At 40.5% G+C, this 21472-nt stretch overlaps 1 protein-coding gene across 1 annotated transcript in view; it reads left to right on the top strand.

The window, feature by feature from the left end:
* The first annotated feature begins 8929 nt into the window (after nucleotides 1-8929).
* Nucleotides 8930-21472, top strand: part of MTX2 (metaxin 2) — a 48092-nt gene continuing 35549 nt past the window's right edge. Inside the window, exon 1 of the mRNA XM_032784532.2 lies at nucleotides 8930-9077. Within this exon, the coding sequence (XP_032640423.1) occupies nucleotides 9038-9077 (40 nt within the window). The 5' untranslated portion in view covers nucleotides 8930-9037. The remainder of the gene's footprint in view (nucleotides 9078-21472) is intronic.

Below are 21472 nucleotides of genomic sequence, written 5' to 3'. Positions count from 1 at the left end.
GACTACAAGTCCCAGCATGCTATGCTCTATCCAGAGATGAACAGGCGATGTTTACTTATTCAATTGGTTGAGCATGAAGCGGAGAATCTGGAAACCTAGGCCCTATTCTGGACTCTGCCACTTACTTGTTTTGTAACCCTGGGAATGTTATTTAATTTTTCTGTGTACTAGTTTCATCTGTAAGGTGGGGATAATAATAACCACTGTGCGCTGTACAGATGAGAATGATAGATGTGCAAAATACTACAGTATTATAATTTATTAATATCTACCTTATTTTAAGCAAATTAGTTGCTTTCCTTGCACTCTTGGCAAGTTGCCAATGCAGCCCTCAAGTGCACAAAGTTTTGATCATCTTTGATTTCTGTGTTTTGCCAATATATAAAGTTAAAATCTCAGCTAACGGTGCAGTCTTGGGAGTTTTGTGTGAACACGAGATGCAAGATTAGGGAAAACATATGCTGCTCAGGGGGTGAAAAAAACCCACCTTGAGTGACGTAAGTTACTCTGGCATAAGTGCCAGTGTGCACAGCGCTATGTTGGCAGGAGAGCTGCTCCCACCGACATAGCTACCGCCTGCCACTCATCAAGGTAGTTTATTATGTTGAGGGAAGAGCTCTCTCCAGTCGGCATAGAGTGGCTACCTAAATGATCTTACAGCAGCGCAGCTGCATCAGCACAGCTGTGCTGCTATAAGCTTGCTAGTGTAGACATGGCCTTATATCTTGAACAAAATTAGTACATATCTCCACAAAATAGCTTCATAATGAAATTCAATTCCTTATTTTTTATTTGCGTTTTTGTTTCCTAAAACACACAAAGGTAACAGCCATGGAAGAGTAATGGATTGCAAAGTAGCAATTAATACTAAACAAACAAACAAAAATACCAGCCTGAAGCTGCATCATTTGAGTTACAGCTAGCACTCTCCAAAAAGATATATTTGCTACTACACTTCACCATAGAGCAAATTGTTATAGCAAGTTATAAAATCCAGAAAATGTAGGTTTATAATGGAAACCACTGATTCACCTTAAGTACAGTGGCATAAACAGTGCATTTCTTACAAAAGTGTTATCAAAAGAATAACTTTTCTGTTGCAACCTATGTCCCTGCAATGAGACCTCTTCACCCACATCCAACTCTGTTAACTTTAATGAGGAACTACATGAGCAGACGGGTTCCACTTCTAGATAGCTCATTGCAGAAGTGTCAACTATAATTTCAGCAGTTATTGTTTTTACTAATGGCCCAATGCAGCTGTATGCATATAAAGTTATTCACATGTGTAAGTGTTTGCTGGATCAGGACCATTCTTTATGAGGAAAAAAGGTGCATTTTGTTTATATACCCTTTATAAAAATGTCTGCATCCTAGTAATATGATTTTTGTTATGTTACTGCATCAGTAAAACCTGAGAATGAAGGCTTTATATCCATTATTCTTCATTTTAACTGCTTTGCTACACTAAATCTACATTCTTAATGTCCTTTTTTATATTTCTTTAACAAGTAAACTAGATTAAACACAATAAAGTTTAGAGTGGTATTTGAAAATAGATGATACAAAGCTAACTAACAATACATTTTTTAATGACTAGCAAAGATTGGATTTTGCCCAACCACTGTTCACATAATGCATGCAATTTAACTTTCTGGTAATCTTTAGTACTAAATCCAGTGGTTAACATGGGTATAGGAGTATTATTTTAAAATCCATGTATTCATATATTCACTAATTTATAAATGGTGACTCTCTCATCATACGAGTACCTCCAATTAAAAAATTAAAAAATATAAAATTCACAAAATGTAAGTTAAAAAGGCTCTTAATAAAACCCATATATCTTGCTCTTAAAAACTGTTTAGAAGTCAAGTAAAAAACTTAGCAGAACAAACTTCCATTATGTTGCACCCTGAAGCTTATCAAACCTGGTCTTGCATGCCAGAGGGAGTAGATCCCAAAAGCATGGGCCACCCACTAAGAACTCCCCAATGTGGGTGCCAGATTGTTCAGTTGCAAGAACTTACAGCAAGATTGAACCAATAGATTGTGACTGTCTTTGCAGGACAGAAGAGATCTCTGATATAACCATAGGTGCTGGAATTAGGTGTGCTGGTGTTGCTGCTGCACATCCTGGCTTGAAGTGGTTTCCATCAATATGGGGTTTACAGTTTGGTTCAATGTCTCTCAGCACACTCACTATACAAATTATTCCAACACCCCTGGATATAACTGGGTGCAAGACCACACAAGGTGTATTTCACTTGGATGTGAATAGGTAGCCAGTGCAGAAAATGGAAGCACAGTTCTCATATGCAATATAAGAGGTGAGCCAGATGGTGCTTACTGCTGGTTTTCAAGTGATATGTTTCAGTTATCTAGCCATGAGATTGCACAGGTGTGACTTGGTGAGGTGAGGTCCATGTGAAAAAGAACTATCATATTGTGGGCCTAGCCATAACTGAAACAAATGTATTATGTATTACTAGAGTCACTTGTGATCCAAAAGTAGTGATGGTTCCAACCTACCTCAGAGACTGAAAACTATATTTTTAAAGGTCAGACATACACTAACAACAGCATGTGAACTCACAGTTATGGCTCAGGCCTCTGAATGTTGCCCCATGCTTATCAGCCTCACCTCCACTTTTATGTGGGTTTGAGGGTGAGTTTACTTTCACCCCACCTGGGAAAGCAAAAAAAAAAAAAAAGATCCAGATCCTTCAAAGGCATTTTGGCACCTAGATATCTGTAAGGGTCTGGGTTACAGTGTCTAGGTTAATGAAAAATACATGTATATCTGGACATCACCACATTTATATGAAACTGCAGACCTCAAGAGCTCCCCATGTCACTGCTAGAGGTGGAGTAAAATGGAACTCTACTATGTGACAGCCCTTAAAGGAGACAGAGTGAACATTTCTAACAATCTATGATCTTAAGTATCTCTGTATTAACTGTATATGTTGAGCTATATAAAAATGTGATTTTTGTGCATGTAACAGATGATCTGTCCCCTTCAAGGGCAGAAGGCCAGCCAATCCTTGTTCCATGGCTATGGCATGGCCCTATAAGGTTCTGGGAGTTTAGGGGTACATGAAGGAAGAGGTTCCAGGAAATTAGTATTTAGGAAAAATCCACAGTACTGTTTCTTTAAGGACCCAGGACCAGACGTGCAGGTGGGGCAGGGGTGGCCCCAGGCCCCAGCACGCTAAGGTGGTGGGTAGACCTGAATAATTAATATACAGCAATTTCCATATTTTCAAATGTTTTTGAAATTTAGTTTTAAACGTGAAGTTCCTTTGTTTCCAGTGTTTGTTTTTTTGATTACAATATTATGGTAAGGTTTCTCTTTTCTCAAAAATCAATAGATATTCTCAGCATTAACACCAGCCTAATAAACTCTATTGTCTGTGAATTCCTTTACTGCTTGTTTTTGTCATTTGGTTTTGTTTTAAATTGGAATGCTTTACTTTGCCACATGCAGGTGAGAGCAGAAGACAGATTCACTGCTTTTGGATCCCCTCCACTGGACTAGAGGAGCAACATGATGCAGCAAGTGGAGAAAGGAAGAGAGTTATTCCTGGGGCTCCTTTCTCCTCCTTACTATACTGAGGAGTCTTGTAAGGCTCTTCAAATTCAGTACCTGATGAATTTAATGAGGCTTGTCAGCCCTATGAAGGCTGTGTTTTCCTCTCCAGTTCTCACCTTCCCTTTCCTGCCACCTGTCCCTCTTTCCTGCCATTCTCCTCCTTCTCCCAGGGTTGCCTCTACAGTGCCTAAGTCCAACCTTCTCCCCTCTTCAACCCCCATTGTCTCCAGACCTACACAATTACAACAGATAGCAACAAACAACTAAGGATCATGCACTATTCTTAATGCTCATATCTGCAGCCCTCCACTTCTACAACCAAGCAGCCCTGTGCTGGCAACTAACTCATCCATCCTGCAGTAGGGACAAAGTGGGATTTCCCTTACAGTGATTCCTCCCAGCCAGTGGGGACCCCTGTGGTGTCAGAATTGAAGGCAGCTAAGTGGGCATTTTATAAACCCTCTTCCTGCTTTCTACTCCACGTTTGCTTTGGTGCCATCATGGGGGAGCCCACCATGCAGCAAAAAGGAATCAGAAGTGGTCGGCTGCCTCAGCACCCCGCTGGCTGGAGAGGTGAGGGTCTAATGGAGCAGGTGGGTGGGATAAGGAACTAGCGGGCAGGATAAGGCAGGGACTAATGGGATGGATGGGGCTAATGGAAAGGACAGGTGTTGACTAATAGGAGGGCATGGGCCATGGTTTGAATGGGCTGACAGAAGGGGACTGGCTGAATGGAGGGGGGCTACTAGGGAGCAGAGGTACAATGGAGTCGGCTCCCTCCCCTCCTGGGCTCCTTGGCCACCCTCTCCTCCAGGTGACTCCATTTTCATCTCCAACACAGCGACCAGTCCAGTATCTCTCTAATAACCCCCAAACTCCCTCTCGCCCAGTAATCTGTCAATGATCCTTTGGTTGCCCCCAACTTCCCTCAAGCTGCCTGTGGTTCCTCAAAACTTTCTTTCACACCGCTCTCGATGCTCAGGGAAATCAGTGATTGTTGTCATCAGTAAAAGAAATGTTATATGGAGCTGCACAAACCTTGCAAGTGGGCCCCAAATGCATGAAACACTGTGTGTGGGGTGGGGAGGACGGACCCACAAAACAATATTTGTTTAAATAGCAAATATCTTTAATGTAGCACTTCTCAGAAAAAAATTCTTACCTTAGCTGCTTTCCAATGAGCAAATAATCTGTTTAACTCCAGTCAAAAGTTAGAGGGTTCAAATAGGCTGTAGACTCAGCATCAGCTATGGTATCATTGATGTCTACATAATAGTCCAAGGTCCCAAATGTCGGAAACCCCAAATCATTGGGGTTGGTGAAGGGGTGTGATACAGGCAGAGTTTACAAGTCCATCTGGTCATGTGTAAAGGGGATTTTAATATCATTTAAACCTCAACCGCACTAGAAATGTAATTCTGACAGTTGTAGTTTAAGAAAAGTTTACATTTGCATTGTGGACAACCCCTAACTATATTGTAACTGGGATGTGTCACTGAGCTAAAGCATGAGGAATTTTGCTTTGTGTGTTACACTTCACTTCCTCCCTCTGTGGGGGATTTGTGGATTTTACTGTGTATCATTCTCTCTGGGGAGATTTTGCCACATGTATTACACTTTATGCCTTTGTAGAGATGGGGAGTATTTTGCTGTATTATATGCTCACCATCTGGATGGATGGTAGGTTGCTGGGTGGGTCACTGTTCCTCTTCCTTCTATAAGCAGATGGCTGAACAAACAATGAGGCATCTACCCAAAATAAGGCTGATTAGAGAGACAAGAGGGGTGAATGAGGTAACACCTTTTACTGCATCAACTTCTATTGGTCAGAGACAATCTTTGAAACTTAGGCTTTGTCTACAGTGCCACTTACAGCGCTGAAACTTTCTTCACTCAGGAGTGTGAAAAAACACCCCCCTGGGTGATGCAAGTTACAGCGCTGTGAAGTGGCAGTGTAGACAGTGCACCAGCACTGAGAGCCGCGCTCCTGGCACTAGTAGCTATTCTCCTCGTGGAGGTGGTTTTATTACATCGCTGAGACAGCTCTCTCCCAATGCTCTGCCGTGACTACAGTGTAGACATACCCTTCCACAGAGCTGTCATAAGGTATATTTCCCAAATCTGAACCTTAGCATCCAAAATTTGGGTACCTGCATGAAACCTCTGAGCTTAATTACCAGCTTAGATCTGATAGCCTGCCACCACCCAAAAATATAGTCTTTTGGGGCACTCTGACCTCCTCAACCTTCCCTGGGGACCCCAAGAACCCAAATCCCTTGGATTCTTAAAACAAGCAGAAATAAACCATTCCCCCCTTCCCCCCCCAGACTTTCCCTGAGAGAGACAGTATTCCTGGCACAGAGAGAAATTAGCCTCTCTCTCCCCCTTCCCTCCTCCCCACACCAGTCCTGGTGTTACACCCACTTTCCTGGGATGAAACAAGGAAAGATCAATCAGGTTCTCTAAAAGAAATCTTTTTAATAAAGGAAAGGAAAAAGTAAAGAATTATCTCAGTAACTTCAAGATGTAAATATTACACACACTAGAAGAAACTTTTTCCCCCAGTACCATACCAAATCAAAATATTCCCAGCAACTCACACATAAAAGTTAACCAGCCAGATCCACATGTGCAAATAGAGTAAAACAAACAATTAACAAGCCTAAATCGCCTGTTCTACTTACTATTTGAACAGAACTTTAGAGAGCCTGTAGTAATGTCTGGTCCCTCTCATACCCCTGGGAAAGACCCACACACAGAACAAAGGACCCCCACACAAAACTTCCCTCCACACAGGGTTGAAAGTATCTTTGTCCCCTGATTGGTCCTCTGGTCAGGTGTTTAGTTCCCTGTTTGTTAACCCTTTACAGGTGAAAGAGACATTAACCCTTAGCTATTGTCTATGACAAGAGCTCTTTTTCAGGTCTGGGTCTTTGCTGACTAAAGATAACTGTGAATGGGTTGTGACATATGCACACCGTAAGGTGGGAAACTGAGGCAAAGGACAGTGCCAATGTACTGTGGGTGGGTGTTTGCCATGGCTACATACTCTTGAATCATGGTGGTGATGTTTTCTCAAATTAATGGTGGTTCCCTTTGCCATGTAATAAAAATCTTCTTTTCGACGCACATACTCAGTGCTTGTGAGGGAGGAAGTACTGCCTCTTAGAGCTATTGTCCAGGGGTGGTGGTTAGTTTTCCCAGATTACCAGGTGGGGCTGAAGCCAGTTCAGTTTTGTATAAGAGGATCCTTAGATATTGAACCTGGCCTTTGTTGCTGCCAACTCCATCTGACACGAGGGGTACATTTTCCTGGACCTGAAGAAGAGCTCTGCATAAGGTCAGGAGCTTGTCACTTTCACAAACAGAAGTTGATCCAATGAAAGATATTATCTCACCTGTATTGTCTCTCTAATATCCTGGGACTACCATGGCTACAACAATACTGCATACAAATAGGGTGACCAGATGTCTCAATTTTATAGGGACATTCTCAATATTTGGAGCTTTTTTTTATATAGGCACCTATACCCACTACCCTTGTCCAGTTTTTCATACTTGCTATCTGGTCACCCTATGTCATAACTAGAGAGGAAGGGTAACAACCCTCCTGTAGAAATACTATATAAATCCCTCCTGGCAGAGGCACCAAATCCTTTTACCTATAAAGGGTTATGAAGCTCAGGTAACCTGGCTGACACCTGACCCAAAGGACCAATAAGGGGACAAGATACTTTCAAATCTTGGGTTTGAAGGGGGGAGAGAAGGCTTTTGTTCGTGTGCTCATTGTTTTTGGGGTGTTCACTCTTGGGACTAAGAGGGACCAACATCAATCCATGTTCTCTGAATCTTTCTGCACAAGACTCTCTATATTTCAACATTGTAAGCAACAGCCAGGCAAGGCGTGTTAGTTTTATCTTGTTTTCTCAACTTGTAAATGTTCCTTTTGCTAGAGGGTTTACCTCTGTTTGTTTGTAACTTTGGACCTAAGGCTAGAGGGGGTTCCTCTGGGCTCTTTGAATCTGATTACCCTGTAAAGTTATTTTCAATCCTGATTTTACAGAGATTAATTTTACTTTTTCTTTTAATAAAATTATTCTTTTAAGAACCTGATTGATTTTTCAGTGCTTTAAGATCCAATGGTTTGGACCTGTGTTCTCCAGGACTAATTGGTGAGGGAATTACCAAGCCTTCTCAGGGAAAGGGGTGCAGAGGCTTGGGGGGGCGGTATTTCTTGAGCCTACCCAGAAAAAGGGGTGTAAGGGCTTGGAGGGATATTTTTGGAGAAGAGGAACTCCAAGTGGTCCTTTCCCTGTTTCTTGTTAAAGCACTTAGTGGTAGCAGAGTACTAGGTTTTAACCTAAGCTAGTAGAAATAAGCTTAGGGGGCTTTCATGGGGGTCCCCACATCTGTACCCTAGAGTTCAGAGTGGGTAAGGAACCTTGACACCCTACATAAAAAAATAAGACTCACAGTACAGTTGGTGACTGATCCCCAGGTATATAGAGACACTGTGTAGGATGGGGCTTAAGGTGGTATTTGATCCAGCTACATCCAAGAACTATAAGGCTGAGGGTGCACAGTGTGTTTGAGATTTGATCACCAATCTAAGGGAGCCTCTGCCCAGCACAGGACTGTACAGTGTGCCTGTGTGTGGGAGGGAAGTTGATCCACCGTCCACGGGAGTATCTGCCCAGTGTAAAGCTGTATGGTGTCGGGGGTGTTGATTCCCAGTACATGGGAGCCTCCACCGAACACTCGATTGTACAGAGAGAGAGAGAGAGAGAGAGAGTGTGTGTGTGGAGGGGCAAGTAGGCCAATTTGCCACAGGCTCCGCAGGGGCCCCCACAAGAGTTTTTCGGGGCCCCTGGCACAGGGGCCTTCACTCGCTCCAAGGGCCCGGAAAACTCTCGCGAGGCCTCGGCCCCCGGAGCTTCTTCGGCGACAATTCGTCGGCGGTGGCGGTGGCGGTGGCGGGGGGGGGCCAGGCCCTCTGAATCCTCTGGGCGGCCCTGTGTGTGTGTGTGTGTGTGTTAATTCCTAGGCCATGGGAGCCTCTGCCCAGCACGGGACTGTGCAGTTGGTGGGGGGGTTTGCTCCCCCGTGTAGGACAGTGCTGGCTGTCGCCAGGGTCATGCTCATGGAGCTGCATCGGTGCCATTGAGGGAGGGGGACTCTCCCCCCCCCTCCGGGGACCCCGCGTTCTTCACTGCGGGGCTGCACGACCTGCCCCACGAACGGGGCCGGGCCCCGGGCGGCGGAGGGAGGCAGGGAGGGAGGGAGGGAGGGGCGGGCCCGGGAGGCGGAGCGGGCCCCGGATGCACTTGCCCCGGCGCTGCCAGGCCGGCTCGCAGTTCCTGTGCGTGCCCTTAACCTTGCGGGGCTGCCACTGGTGCCTCCTGGCTCCCGGGACCCGCGGAGCGCCGGTGGCCGCGGGGGATCATGTCTCTGGTGGCGGAAGCGTTTGTGACTCAGATAGCAGGTAATGGGGCGGGGGAGTAGGCGAGCGTTGGAGTAGAGGGTACGGGGTGGCCGAGGGGAGATAGGTGCGTGGGGTGGGCGCTGGAGCTGGCAGGAGGCTGGCAGGGTTCAGAGGGGGGCATGGGACTAGCAAGGGTGGGGGGAGCAGGGTGCAAAAGCCAGTGGGCCCTGCGCAGGTCCCCATACCCTAGAGAGGACCCAGCCATCCTGGCATCAGGCTCTTGTAGAGAATTGGCACCTCTTGTAAGCAGTGTCAGTAAATGTTGCCTGCATGGTGACCATGTTATTGATGCTGCTGTCTGAGGTAGTTTTGCTATGGTGTTTAAACAGCTAGATTGTTTATTGCAGTAACTATACCACGTGGCATTGTGTGGTGTCCCACTGTGTATGTTATGCTCTGGAAATGTTGTTAGGCAAACCTCAGAGTGTTTAATAGCCTGATGTTAACAACATGTGTAACCTACAGTGGCGGATTACAATGATGAACATATTATTTGAATGTCTTAGTGTGGCTTGGTTGTCTTCCTACCCCAAAAAGTGTGTTTATGGTGTTTGTTTGTTTGTTTGTTTTTTAACTTGCAAGGCCATTTTCCTCCATCAGAAGTTAAAGTTTGCTTGTATTTTATAAGTGGCCTAATGTTATAATAGGTGCATTATTGTGTGGGAGTTGGCCATCTCTTTAGAGGCCAACTTTCTCGTCATCTTTTTCCTCTTCATTTTGTAAAGATACATACAATTTGACACCTGTTACCAAAATATCAAGTTCATGTTCCATTTTCTGTACCCTAGAAAATAGTTTTATTTTGATTTCTAGAAATCCATACGTTGTAGTTGCCCTTGACATTGACTGAAGAAATTATACATAACCCATCACAAATTCCCCTTCCTTCTCAATGATTCCTCATCCCTTCAGTTACAGTCTTTTTTCCATTTTCAAATATAAGGAAGAAAGATAAGCCTTGCAATAAGCATCTGATTTGGAGGGTTTTTTGCACTCTATTAAGGAGTGAACCAAATTTGTGTCTGATTTAAAAAAAATAAAAATTGTCATGTACTTTCTTGTTTCCTTTCTCATTATTACTGAGTATTAAGCTATTTATGTGATTGTGATCATTTTGGTAGTCCAGTGTCTACAATTAAGATAGAAGTTGGCTAAATACTGAAAACTAGCACCTCTTTCTCCCCCTGCCCATAAGCTTTGGGTGGGGAGACAACTTTTTTGGTCTGGGAGACCTGAAATCTTGCAGATCCCATGGGACGTAAGTCTAAGAGGAAAAACAATTGAAGACAGTTGGCAGTTTTTCAAAGACGCATTATTAAGAGCACAAGAGCAAACTATCTCACTGTGTAGAAAAGATAGGAAGTATGGCAAGAGACGACCCTGACTTACCCAGGAAATCTTCAATGATCTAAAAATCAAAAAAGAGTCCTACAAAAAGTGAAAACTAGGTCAAATTACAAAGGATTAATATAAACAAATAACACAAGTATGTAGGGACAGAATTAGAAAGGCCACTTCTTCAGATGCATCTGTTAGTCTCTAAGATGCTAACTGTCTTCAGCTGCATCTGAAGAAGTGGTGTTTTACCCACAAAAGCTTATGCCCAAATAAATCTGTTAGTCTTTAAGGTGCCACCAGACTCCTTGTTGTTTTTGTGGATACAGACTAACACAGCTACTCCCTGATACTACAGGCAATAGAATTTCACCAAGTGCATTTTTTCAAGCCCATAACTTCTAGCTGATCTAGAGTGGATTTTTTAGAAACACATCAACTTTGATTAAAGACTGCAACTGGTGGAGAATCCACCATGTACCTAGGTAAGTTGTTCCAATGGTTAATTACACTTACTGTTAAAAATATTGCCTTATTTCAAGGCTGAATTTGTCCAGCTTCACTATCCAGCTCATTAATCTACCTCACAAAGGCATAACAAGATCTAAAGAGCCCTCTACTCTACTTTTCCCCCTTTAGGAACTTCTTCTGACCTTGTCTGCTTTCCATTTTAGGAGGCCTACAGAAAAGGGACTGTATAGCAGGGCTGAGAAAGAAGGGGATCCAGGGGTATGCAGCACCAGCAGAAGAGGCTTACACACTATTTGGGTGGGAGCAGGGAAAGACAGGAGGAAGTGGCTGGCATACATTACTTTCAACATCTCTCTGAACAGAGCTCCCTTCTGTGAGGCCTAGCAGCCCCAAAATAACAGCTGCCTCTTGAGGTAGTACATCAAGCTTTTTTGTTCGGTTGTTTTTGTTTTTTGTCCTGTCCCCCCGCCCCTATTTTGAAGCTGGGAAGCTTGGCAAACAATTTTGTAATGTATTAAAAGTGACAGGATTCATTGCAGCTCTGCTGCATAAATTGAAGACCTTGTCATAAAATTCAAGGGGTATAGGTCATCTGAGCTCCTAGAAGAAAAGGTTTCTTTTATTTTGTTTGCCTGGAGAAAAAATGTATTCCATTCAAATAGTTTAGCCTAAGGAGTTCAAAAGTGTCTTAAATATTCTCTCAACTGAAACTAGTTTTCTTTTTTTCCAGTTCACAGATTTTTAGTGACTTGCGTTTTCTCACTACAAAAGCTATACATTTGCAAAGGCATAGCATGTAATCTCTGAGAACTCCAGGGCAGGAGGATTAGGCGGTGTTTGTCTCCTGGGTAAGATCCTCTCTTCACTCAGTATGAGTTCCAATGCAGAAGTTGATGAGGTGGAGTTTCTAATTGCTTCAGGTTAAAGGCTTAGACCAACTTCCTCCTGCCTCAATTCCGATGACCAAAAAACAAAAAAGCTAACCAGGATATTTAGCTACCCCACTTCTGTTGAAACAAGTTATATGGCTAAGTTGCTTAGTCACATTTGAAAACTTAAACCCAGGGATCTGTGGAGTTCACAGACTCCAATAATATACATCAGTGCCAGTGATGTTCAAGGCCCATTGGCCAAGTTGCCTCAGGATCAAGGAGGCTATGGTCTCTATCAGCACAGATTGAAATGTTGCAATGACAATTTATGGTCTCTGTCAGTGGACTTATTCAATTACTTAATTGTTTTTGTGTTTTAATGAATGAAATGTTGGTGGTTGTTGTCTAGTTTTACTATGGTATAATATAGCTACTACACCTGTGATTATAGGAAAATATTCTTTCATCAAGTTACTTTATTTTAAAGTACTTTATTTAAAAATAGAATATTCACAAACACAGAACTTCATGAAGATAATATATAGACATTCCCACTACTTCTGCAGAAAATGTGGTTAAAATGTTTTAAAAAAAAATTATAAGGTTTAATTCAAGGGAGGACATGTACAAATGTTGGAAAATCTGGACATAGTAATATAGAAGTCCACAAACCTCCTTAATTCTTCCCTCTCCCAATATACCAAAGCATCCTAAAGAGATCCTTACACTTGTACGGAATATGTATATACTTCCAGTGCAATGTCTATACCCAAAATGGATTCTCACTCTCAGAGCTGCCTGCCTATTGTAGACCTGCCTCAAATCTATCCTTCCAGAATAAACCACTCCCATAACACTCCTCCTTTTAACTATCAGATATAGATCAAGTATGGCTCATATTCTAACTGTAGTTGAGTACTGCTAGTACTTTTTGTTATCTACCATTGTGCTATTCTATCTATATAGAATACAAATAATCCTCTGTTTGTTTTATTCTTCCTCTCTATGTATATTTGATACTTGACTACTCATTGTGACCCCAAGTACTGTGCAAATAGTAGTTGCAGTCTACAGTCTATTGAACCTTATTCTACAAAACAAATATATGACCTGACCTCTGCTTTGTCGGAAAATGCTCAGTGTCAAAGCACTTATCTGGCCTTAAAATAATAGACATTTCAGCCATAAAAAAGTTTTGGTTTTCATAGCTGATCTACATTTACATACCATACAGTCATAGACTGAAAAGAAATGAAAACAGAAAATCTTCCAATATGAACAAAATAAGTATTTTTGGAAATTAACTCATCCAGTATCTTGGCCAATATCCGCTACATTTCTTTGCTTTCCCAAGAAGTTACCCAATAAACAGGGCCACAGGGTATTACCTTAGTAATATAGTATCTTAGAAGAGGCGATTTTAAAGAAGCAAAATAAAAATAGTCAATATGCTCCAGCACATACTGAAAACCTGAAGTACAATTTCTCATTCTTATGCCAAAGACAGGAAGTTGTGCACACACATAAGAATATGTTTTTGAGGGTGAAAAAAGTGCTATATTAGAAAGAATACCGTTTAAAAATTGTGATTGCTTTAAAATGTTCTTATTTTGTACATCTCCGTTTACGAGTACTGGTTTCCTATTATGCGTTCGTGGAAATATAATCATGACTGAGAATTCTTTACATCAGTAATAAAAATGAAATTTGATTGTTTTCATGAACAGGACCCACTATTATTAGCCAATCATTTTGTCATGGCAATTCCAATTAACTCTAACTGCCCTAGCAATATAGCAGCCATAAAACATGGCTTTTTCACATGTGTACTTAAATAGAATCAGCCCAGCAAAGTTTATTTTCTAGAAATGTATTAGAAGCAGAGGATTTTTTTCTGTTAAGGAATGTGTCATAAAAAAAGTCGACATTCTCTGAAAAGTTAACTACTGCCTGTCCTCTGCTTTACCATACTTCATGCCTTCCCATCAAGACAGTGGGTACAGCATCTCATATTTATTCAAGCATGTGGGCAAGTAATTATCTGCAATATTTCATCAGTCTGGTGAATGGTAATTTCTTAAGGGCTCTATGTGAGTTGTGTCCGTTTGAACATGCTGAGTATAGTATGCTGCTCTAATGCACTAATGATTAAATATAAAATGATGATCAAATCACTTATGTGGAGTAAGAAGCTTTTTATGGTAACATTGGCTGGATAATGCTAAAACCATTCACTTACACTTTTCTCTTTTGAATATACAAGATGTTGCTGCTGTAAGGTAGAGAAAAATAACATTTTTCTGTAGCTTTATGAACTGTACGTATAAATGTTTCATGCATGGCAGATAGTGCATATGTAAACACATTATAGTAATGCAAATCTGTCTCTGAAATACATCCAACAATATATTCTCCCATAGATATGAAAGAGACCATATGCAGACTAATCCTGTATCAAACACAAAATAACTACCAGGATAGTAAATGAGTTCTTACAGCATTGAAAAGTTTTTGGAGCCCAGCTCTGAAATGATGTAAAATATTAATCTCTTAACTCCATTTGTTTTTGTGAGATATCAGATGCTGAAATCATCTAGAAAGACTATTGCAAAGATGGCCAAAGAGCAGGGGGAAAGAGAACCTTTCCCCAGCACAGGTTCTAGACCAGTGATTGCTAATTGCTTGTGTGCTGTACCCAGAGTCTTAGTCTAATTGTACTACTGGGAGAAATTAATACAGTTTGAAAAACATGCTCCCTCTGCCTGTATATATTTTACACTCCCAAAAAGTCTACCCCAGTGCAATAAAGGTGTGTGTAAAAATGAATTGTCTGTCTGCATCTTTTATGTATTAAAGTGAACCATGATTTTGCTCATAACAAATATATAGAGAACAAAACTTGCCACATAAATTGTTCTGACACATAAAAGTCCAAAGTCTAAATAACAGTACACCAGCTAAGAAGGCATTTTGTATTACAGAAATATGGGTGCATATCATGTTAATAGTTCAAACTTGTATGTTGCAAAAGTAGTTGTACCTGCTTCAAACTAGCTTTAAGCAGTCTGTGCTGTAGTCAACATCAATGCAAGCCCTTTTAAAGGGGCACTGTCAGGTTAAATATTATTTTTAATAAACAGATCTTTTATAATGCTAATACCACCTTAGGCTAGTGTAATTTTCCGTATGTTTTATAGCTATGTTTGAGCCGATTGCCTGTCAAATCTCTTCTAGGTCAGAGGAGAAATAATTTACTTTCATTGTTTTGATACAGTATGCATTTCACTTGAGATACTTCTTAAACCAGGAAATAAGACTAATATAATTACAGCTCATAAACGTAAAATGCTTCCTGTGTTGTTTCTGGATCCATTAAGACTAAGCAGTCTTTCTCTAATTGGTATTTACTGTCTCATGTTTTCTGTTTAAGTAACAGCTTCTCCTGTCTCTTGACAGACAAACTTGATTATTTTTAAAAATATAATTATAAAATTAACACGTGAAGGGGAACACAGTAGATATATTTCTGGATGTTAGCAACATTTTATACTCTGTTATTTGATATGATCTTATGAAAACTTACTTGCAAAATTAGGTTTTAGTTTTAAAATGGCTTGAATATGAACAGTGGCCTGTGAGTTGAAAACTGACTGAAAGACTGCAACAAAGGTCAGCACTAGTTCAAAGTATTTTTAGAATGAGTGCAATAATTGCTCTGGAAAGGCATCAAGTTTTTTCCATCTCTCTCCCCCAATTTCCTCCTTCTGCCCCTTGGGATACATATATTGGGGCGTTGTCTGACCGCGAGAGTGACAGGCAACACATACATGCACCTCCCCATGAATTTCCCATTTTCTTTTTCCTTTCCTTTCCTCTTTTAAAACTAAAACAAATAGGGCTGTGTGGGAGAGAACTGGGACTCTCTTGCTGCCATTTCAAGCTCCAGTGCTCTGGGCACTGAACAGGTGCCACATGCCACTACACCGCTGGCACATTTCTTAGACTTTTTTAAAAATTATAATGAATGATACAGAAGTGTGCAAAGTTGCAGTGTGTATGTTGAGGGTGAAGGAAGCAGAGGAATGCATGGAAGAGAAGGTGTCCATTGGGGTTCTGTGGGGTTTGATCTTTGAGACCAGTCTTATTTAACATCTTTAACATGCTGTTTATACCCTTTCCTAATAATTAACCTGCATGTTTTAATTCTACTATGAACTGGAAGAAGGTGCATATAACAGTCAAGAAAATAGTGCAAAATGAATCAGAGAAATTAGAAAATAACAAAATGAAAATGGAAAGAATGTAGAGGGGAAAAATGTAAGCCTTATTTGGGGGGGAAATTATCCATAACACTGAAATTGAATTGAAGGGTGAAGCCTAATAGATAGAAATGCTGAAAGGGTTGATAGGCTAATATGACAAACCTAGGAATACCTTTCTAGCTGTTGTATGGCAAACTGCATCCCTTCTGGACTTCATAGGTAGGGATGTTGTCAAAAGTCTCTGATTTTACTGCACTTAGAATATTGCATTTGTTTCTGGGTACCTTATTACTAGAAATATATTGACAAGTTGGAGGGTGTTCAGAAAAGAGCCCCCTACTCCCCTCAAAAAATAAGGAGGCTGAAGACACCGATTTAAGAGGAAAGGTTTAAAGTACAGTGAATGTAAATAACTTGGCTAATAGATGACCAAGTTCCAATTCAGCTTGAAATTTAGGCATTTGAGTAGTCCCATTGATTTCATTGGGACAACTCACATGGTTAAAGTTACACACGTGCTTAAGTACTTTGCTGAATCATAGTCAAAATGGGTCAGGTGATATAAGTCTAAGGCCAGGTCTACACTAAAAAGTTAAGTTGAGCCAGTTACGTCACTGAGGGGACATGGAAAATCCACACCCCTGAGCAACATAGTTAAGCGGAACCACCTTTGTAAACGGAGAGAGGTTGACAGAAGAATCCTTTGTCGACCTAGCTACAACCTCTCAGGGAGGTGGATTACCTACAGAACCCCAGTCATTGCTGTAGTGAGTGTCTACACTGAAGTGCTATAGCTGCAGCTCTTCTGCTGTGCTACTGTAGTGGTTCAAGTGTAGATGTAGCCTAAAAGTAGCTGAAGGCTGATCATATAAGGCAGGAATATGATGTATTTAGAGTGGTATAGGAAGATATTGTGACCTCGGGGTACCTGGGGTAGCCCTCACAGGAAATGCCAAGGTCAGGGCAGGCTAAAAAAGAGAGAGCCATTACTGCCAAGACTGGTGGGTAAAACTGAAGTTAAACTCCCCAACCAATGATAAACTGTGCTTCTGATCCCCCACACTGATTATCAAGAAGCTAAAACAGAAATCACACAGCCCCCTTTATTGCATTCTGGTTCTCTGGCTCGTAGTTAGCACCTAGGTGCAGTATAGTGAGAAGTTATTTTAAAAACTCTGCTCATGTATGCAAAATGATCTTCTGATCCCAAAGGGTCAGCCATGTTAGCAAGTTAAATTTAGTTTTGATCTTACCCAAAATACCTCACTGCCAGCCAATCCTTTAGTGCCTAAAACTAAAGGTTTATTATAAAGAAAAAAGAAAGAACAGGAAGAGAGTTGTTAAATGATAAAGCTCTCAAATATATACAGAGACTATCAAAGTCCATATCTCCGGTTCTTAGCAGTATTGGTGAGTCTGCTGACTTGAAAGCCCCTCTGGAACACATCCACAGCTTGGATTGGTCATCCAGTCCTTTGTTCAGAGCTTCAGTCTGTAGAAAAGTTACTCCAGAGGTAAGAAGCAGGATTGAAGACAAAATGGAGACGATGGAGCTGCCCTTTATGGTCTTTGCCATGCAGCTTGTATTTCCTTTGTTCCAAACACAAGGTGCCCAGTACATGGCCTGGAAGCCTTAGGGCAGGTCTACGCTACAGCCCGGATTGAGGCTCTGAGATCGATCCATTGGCAGTTGATTTAGTGGATCTAGTAAAGACCTGCCAAATCGACTGCAGATCACGCTCCAGTTAACCCCTTTACTCTACCCCCCCAATGAGAGAGATGAGGGTACTCAGCTCTACTCAAAAGTTTTCAGCATTTTATAGGGTCAGTGCCCTACCCTTGCAGTAAATGCTAGATAGAACACTCAGTTCAAAGAAGATAACTAAAGGTCATACTTATGTAGTCAGTCTTTTTGTAGATAAAATAGCAAATTCCATCATGTCAAATGGCTGCTAGAGATTCTGCATGTGACACTTTTTTCTACAAGTTGCTGGCAGCTGAATTCCAGAGTTGCTGCTGAAACTGGGTTTTTCCTTTGACCAGGTTGCTGATCAGTTTTCACTGAACATGTGTGATCTATCTGTATTGTACAGTAGAACCTCAGTGTTACGAACACCTCGGGAATGGAGGTTGTTCGTAACTCTGAACAAAATCTTATGGGGGGTCTTTCAAAAGTTTACAACTGAACATTGACTTCATACAGCTTTGAAACTTTACTATGTGGGGGAAAATTCTGTTTTAATCATCTTAATTTAAATGAAACAAGTACAGAAGCAGTTTCCTTACTTTGTCAGATCTTTTTTTTTTACACTTTCCCTTTTATTATTTAGTAGTTTACATTTAACACACTATTGTACTGTATTTGCCTTTTTTGTCTCTGCTGCTGCCTGATTGCGTACTTCTGGTTCCAATTGAGATGTATGGTTGACTGGTCTGTTTGTAATTCTGGTGTCCGTAACTCTGAGGTTCTGCTGTAACTTCTTTGGGGGGAGGGGTTATGGGGATGGATTTAACCAAATAGCGTAATTACTTGGTATATGAATTATTGCTTGCGCTTCAGTTTGAGACAAATGGGGTATTCGCACAACTATGAATCTTACGATAACATATTTTTTCCTTAAAGTCATTGGTGTTCTTTTTTGTCAGGGCCTTGGAGTTACTGACATTATGAACTGGTTTTCTTGACCCTTGTTAGCCTACAACATTAGGTCAATTTTATGAAATTGATTTGAGTACCTTTTAAAAATTGATCTGTGTCTTCACATAGGTGGGTTGAATTGGTTGTTGTTCAGGCAGCTAATTCGTAACTTAGTTATACTTCCTTTATTGATCACTACTAATGGATGAAATGTCTTTGAACTGCTTTGGTTCCAATTTGACTGCAATATCATTGCATTAATCAAGGTTTGTTCCTACATTTTTGTTTTAAGGCAGATTCAAAATATATCAATTACCAGTATTTCCATATTTATACTTAACAGACCCACTAGCACCCCCAAAACTTAATATGTTTGCTATTCCATTATGAAAGAAGAATACACTGGTAATCTGTCTCTCTTTGTTGTATCTCGACTAGGAAAGAGACTAACAAGGGGGCTTTCTTTGGAATGTCTAAAGGTAGAAGATACTGACTACATAGTAGCTTTTTCCTGTGGCACCAATCTCAGCCTGAAATTGAGTAGATCACAAATGGTCTGTTTTATTGTTAGGGGTCAGTGTTGTTGAATGTGGAGAGGTTTTGAGCTAATACTTGGAGATTAACATTGGTAGATGTGGCTATTGCCCAAATTTACAGTTCCATTGCTTTTTAAGTGTTTGCATTGTTGTGATGAAATAGTCTTGAGAAACCTTCGAGAATAGTATGTAAGTTCACTTATTTTACCAAGTGCAGTATTTAAACAGCAAGGTGAATTAAGAACAACATTTTTGGTCATAATTCAGAATATTCTGCCTCTTGGCTAGTTTAAGACAAGGCTTTACCATTATGTGAATCTAACTTCTTATGCCTAATGTTAATGTACAGATGTTTTTCTTTTTCCTAATTTTTTATGTAAAATAAATATTGTAATATACCATGAGAATATGGTAAAAATAAAGAAATGAAACTAACTAATGCAACCATTTAACAGAGAAGGAACATTTCTTTTCTGTGCTCATCCTTCCTTCATTTGAGATCTATGAACGTTATTTGGCATTTTAGAAAACTATACTGGGTGAATGGACCAAAATGGCCAAAGTCTAGGTTCTATCCTCGATTACATAATTGCATGCAGTGAATCACATGAAATAGTTCGGTAGCCTGTTAAATAACTGTTATTTACAGAAGCAGAAGAGAGAAAACCAAGTATAAATTATACTGTTATAGTGGAAATATCAGAGAGTTTGTAGACGTTGGGGCAAGGGTTGTCTTTATTTGCATCTTGTTTGGCATAGAGTATATATAGCATCATCACTTAACAAATAATAAATGTGCCGGAGGACGGTGCTCTGCTTAATTCTTTATCTTGATTGTAGATGGGGCTGAACTAGTATATAAGTAGCATTATTGTAAATATTGAATAAAAACATTTTTTTTAAAATATTTTGTTGCTCTGCAGTGTTACTAGAAGCAGGGAACAAGTAATTTTCAAGTTGGATGTGTTCGGTAACAAAATACCTTCTCTTCTTACTACTTCTGTCTCCTTGAGGTGAAGGGCTTAAAGGATGGATTTGGAAATCTCCCAGTGAGTTTAAGACATTTATTTATTTGTCTGTAATATAAAAAAATGCTACAGTTTGGAAGTAAATTTGCTGAATGGGTGACTGAGCAGTAGGCAAGCCATACCCCCACATACTATGCTATCTGACATAGTTATACACGATGGAATTTTGCAAGAAAAATTGTAAAATAGTGGCCTAGCACATACTATACCTCACTAAAACTCTCAAAGGCCTGTTTAATATCTTGTACTTTCTTATTTTTTTTTTTTAGAGTAATAAAAGGAAATGAATAATTGTAAATAGTTTATGAAAGAGAATTGCTGCTAATGCTGCTTGGAACATGGATGAATTATTTCCGTTCCCTTCCCTATTCTGTGTCAATACCATTGTGCTGGAAATTTTCACACTTGCTCATGATTGCTAGACTGGAAATCCAGTGGCTGTTTCTCTAATGTCATGAGAGACTTCAAAAATTAAAACAATTGCATTAAAAATGAACAGTCTAGCAAGGGGAATTTTTGAGGCTGAGGCACTGGACTGGGCCTTGGGGGGGTTGAATTCAGTCTTCTGCACTTCCAGGCATTTTGTGTGAACTTGGTTGAGTCACCTCACCTGATGTCTTTAGCTGCAGTTCACTTTTGTGCCGAGGTCCCCACAAGGCCTTTATATCACTAAAGCCCCACTTCAGCTCTTTTTGAAAGCTTATTTGGGATCTGAGCCTGTGCATAGGCTTTGTGTGGGCTCTCTGCACAGAGGTGAATTTCATTTTCTTGTGCCTGAATTCCCTGTCTATACACTGGGGATAATACTTCCCTATCTGACAGGAGAGTCTTGAATATATTTACACAAGTGCTTGTGAGATGCTCCTGCTGTGATGATGGGACAGGGCATATAAGTGCCTAGACAGATAAACTATATTATTAAACTAAAAATCAGAAGTGACTAGAAATGATCATTTTAAATCTAAAGGTAAATTGGATAGCTGAATCAGTCCTTAATGGTTCAGGAGTAAAATATTCCTTTACTAAATCTGAAAAGTGCACTTTATACAATATTTTCCCAGCAACAAAGAATTTGACAAGACTTTTATGTCACATTGATTTATATGGAACCTTGTTCCTATCAGGAAAAAATGATCTCAAGGAATGGCTAGGACAGTATATGACAGAATAGGAGCTGGCAATCAACTTAATATATATCCACTGTCCTCGATAGTTAAAGCTTCTTGGGTCATATGATGACACCTAATTTTTAG

The sequence above is a fragment of the Chelonoidis abingdonii genome, chromosome 10 (assembly GCF_003597395.2).
Source record: "Chelonoidis abingdonii isolate Lonesome George chromosome 10, CheloAbing_2.0, whole genome shotgun sequence".
NCBI lineage: Eukaryota > Metazoa > Chordata > Testudines > Testudinidae > Chelonoidis > Chelonoidis abingdonii.
Note: the sequence above shows the minus strand (reverse complement) of the source record. Positions and strands in the feature narration are given on the sequence as shown.